We start from the raw sequence: 2,785 nt of genomic DNA on the forward strand, positions 1-2,785 counted from the left end.
ATACCGGCGATAATCAGTAATAGCGGCGACAAACTGGAGGGAAGGGTACCGCGTCATTTTTAGCAGACTATTAGCGGCGACTTTTTTGGAGTTTTAGCGGCGACATCTGTGTCGCCGGTATTAGGTTAGACCGGATAGGGCACCCCACCCGTTGGATTGGATATCTCATCGAACGGTTGAGATGCAATAGAGAGGGAAAGTGCGGATTCAGGTGACAACCCTTTAGCGACGACACTATTAGCGGCGACAAAAGGCTTTACCGGCGACTCTAGCTTGAGTCGCCGGTAAAGCCCCTTGTCGCCGCTAATAGTGTCGCCGCTAAAGGGTATATTTCTTGTAGTGATAATGTCGTGAGGCTGCGACCAAAGCTTGGCCAAACAGGGGAACAAACTTCTCCAATTTGTATTTTCCCAAATTATTGACGGATGTGCAACAAGAAACATTGTGTATCACCAAATTACCTAGTTAAAAAAATCTAAATCAGTCAATGCACAATATATATTTTGAAATAGTGAAACGTTATTAGATGTCTCGCACGCTATATAATCTAAATAGCACAGAACATGTTATTTCACTCAAATTATCAATATTTATTCTAAATTCATAAATGCTTCAGAGCTGTTCCCTTCCATGGTTTTACATGTTTAGACCCAATAAATTCTGAGTAATCAGACGCGGTCTACACTTGGCTACCAAAGGTTGAGCCTTGGGCATGGTGAGCCCAGAGCCTTCACTCATATCAACCATCTCTTCACTAATCCTTTCCCAATCAAAACACTGTATTAGCAACCCTAACGCCAACCCAACCATACGCATCGCTAAACCTTCTCCTGGACAACTTCTCCTTCCAGACCCAAATGGCATGAAGCTATACCCATCTTTTGTGCCTTCGAACCTTTCTGGGTAAAACCTTTCGGGGTCACTCCAGAGCTTCGGGTCATGATGCATGGCCCATTGGTTGATGAGTAGCATGGTCCCTCGTGGGATGTCATAGCCTCCGACCATACAATCGTCCGAGGACTCGTGAGGTACCAGCAGTGGGACTACGGGGTACATTCGTAAAGTCTCGTTGATAATACAACGAATGTAAGGTAAGCTGCTCATGTCTGATTCATCAACAAGACGGGTTTTTCCTACATGGCTGTCGATTTGATTCTGCGCCTTCTTTAAAACATGAGGATGGTTGAGCAGGAGGGAAAGAGCCCATCCCATGGTCGACGCAGAAGTATCAGTTCCTGCTGTTAATAGGTTCTAATCATCAAGAACAGTAGTTAGTGTTAACGATTTCGTAAAAGATAAATTAAATGTAGGGAAGTAGAAATCTTACAACGCAAAAGCTTTTAATAAGTTCATCGGTGTAGTACCCAGGGTCATTTTTTTGTAGCTGCAAGAGGACTTCAATCATTGTGTTCTTCTTCTTGTTTTCCGGTTCAACACCTTCCTCCTTCCGAAGTTGCTCAATCAACCCTTGGAAGAAAGCATCTCTCTTTTTCTGCAATGCAATCATCTCCTTTTCCAACCCTTTCATTCCAAACCATTTCATAATGGGCAAATGATCCCCTAAATTGGAAGTATCCTCCAATAGAACTGTCTCTTTGATTATCTCCTGAAACCGTTTCCCTTCCTCTTCCATATCTCCGCCGCAATACCTTTTCCCGGATATCATCCTCATTATCAAGTTGAGCATCAACTCGTGGAATACCAATGTAAAGTTCACCGGGGAAGAAGATTGAGATATGAGTTTAAGTATCAGGAGCCTTCCTTCGTCGGCGCGTATGTCATGGAAGTCGTTGAGGCGGTGAGAGGAGAAGATCTCGATGGTGGAGATCCGGCGAAGGTTGCGCCAGTGGTCGCCGTATGATGACCAGCCGAGGCTGGAGTAGTTGGAACCAAAAATCTTGCCAGCGAGCATCCGAGGGCGGTTGGCAAAGATAACGTCGTTCTTAGTCAAACATTCTTCGGCGGCGGAAGGGGAGGAGACCAACAGGACGCGGCGAGATCCATATCGGAGGAGGAGAATCGGGCCATGTTTGGCGGAGATTCTGGCGAAGGTCCGGTGGAGTGGTTTCTTCAAGAGGTGGAGGTGGCCGATAACAGGGAGAGTTGGAAAGAGAGTAGGGGGGAGGTTAGAGGACTTGCGGCGGAATTGGGAAGCGAAGAGAAATGCAGCGACAAGTAATGCGACGGTGATGAAGAAAGAATCCATGATCGATGATACCGAGAAACGAGTTTGGATGGACTAGATTTTGGTTGTGATGCTAAATATATAAATTACCTGGGATTCATTGATAGGGTCTTATGCTTTTATCGTTTACGCTAACATAAATTTAAATATCTTTGAATATATTTAATTATTACAATGATTTCTAATCTTTAACATAATAACAATATTAATTATTATAAATGTAATATCTTATTTTTAATTATTGCTAAAAGTAAATACAAATTTTTTTATCAGGTAACTTTATTATTATTATTTTCAAACCCATGTCACGTAATATATTTGTCGAATCTAACATGGTATATTGACTATATTCAACGAATCCAGCGTGATATATATTCTGTTGTGATATACGTTCGTTAGGAAATAACTTTCTTTCATCATTAAACCGATTTTATTTTTAGAAAATACTTTTATTTCATATAAATATGACCATTTACTTTATATTTATGACCACTTTTATCATTAAAAGAACATTAAATTACACAACAACAAAGTAACCGTTTATACTAGACAAATTTACCTTTCCTTTTAAAGATTGAGAATGCAAGTTTTATTGGAGAC

General features: G+C 41.5%; 1 protein-coding gene across 1 annotated transcript; it reads right to left on the minus strand.

Annotated features, from left to right (window-relative positions):
- Window positions 1-366: 366 nt before the first annotated feature.
- On the minus strand, window positions 367-2,352 carry LOC111883418 (cytochrome P450 81Q32). Its single transcript, XM_023879755.3, has 2 exons — window positions 1,328-2,352; window positions 367-1,251 (listed from the first exon to the last, which is right to left on the minus strand). Exons 1-2 carry the CDS (start codon window positions 2,204-2,206, stop codon window positions 637-639), a joined length of 1,494 nt encoding a protein of 497 aa, XP_023735523.1. The 5' UTR covers window positions 2,207-2,352; the 3' UTR covers window positions 367-636.
- Window positions 2,353-2,785: the final 433 nt, after the last annotated feature.

Source organism: Lactuca sativa, chromosome 4 (genome assembly GCF_002870075.4).
Source record: "Lactuca sativa cultivar Salinas chromosome 4, Lsat_Salinas_v11, whole genome shotgun sequence".
In the NCBI taxonomy this organism is placed as follows: Eukaryota; Viridiplantae; Streptophyta; class Magnoliopsida; order Asterales; family Asteraceae; genus Lactuca; species Lactuca sativa.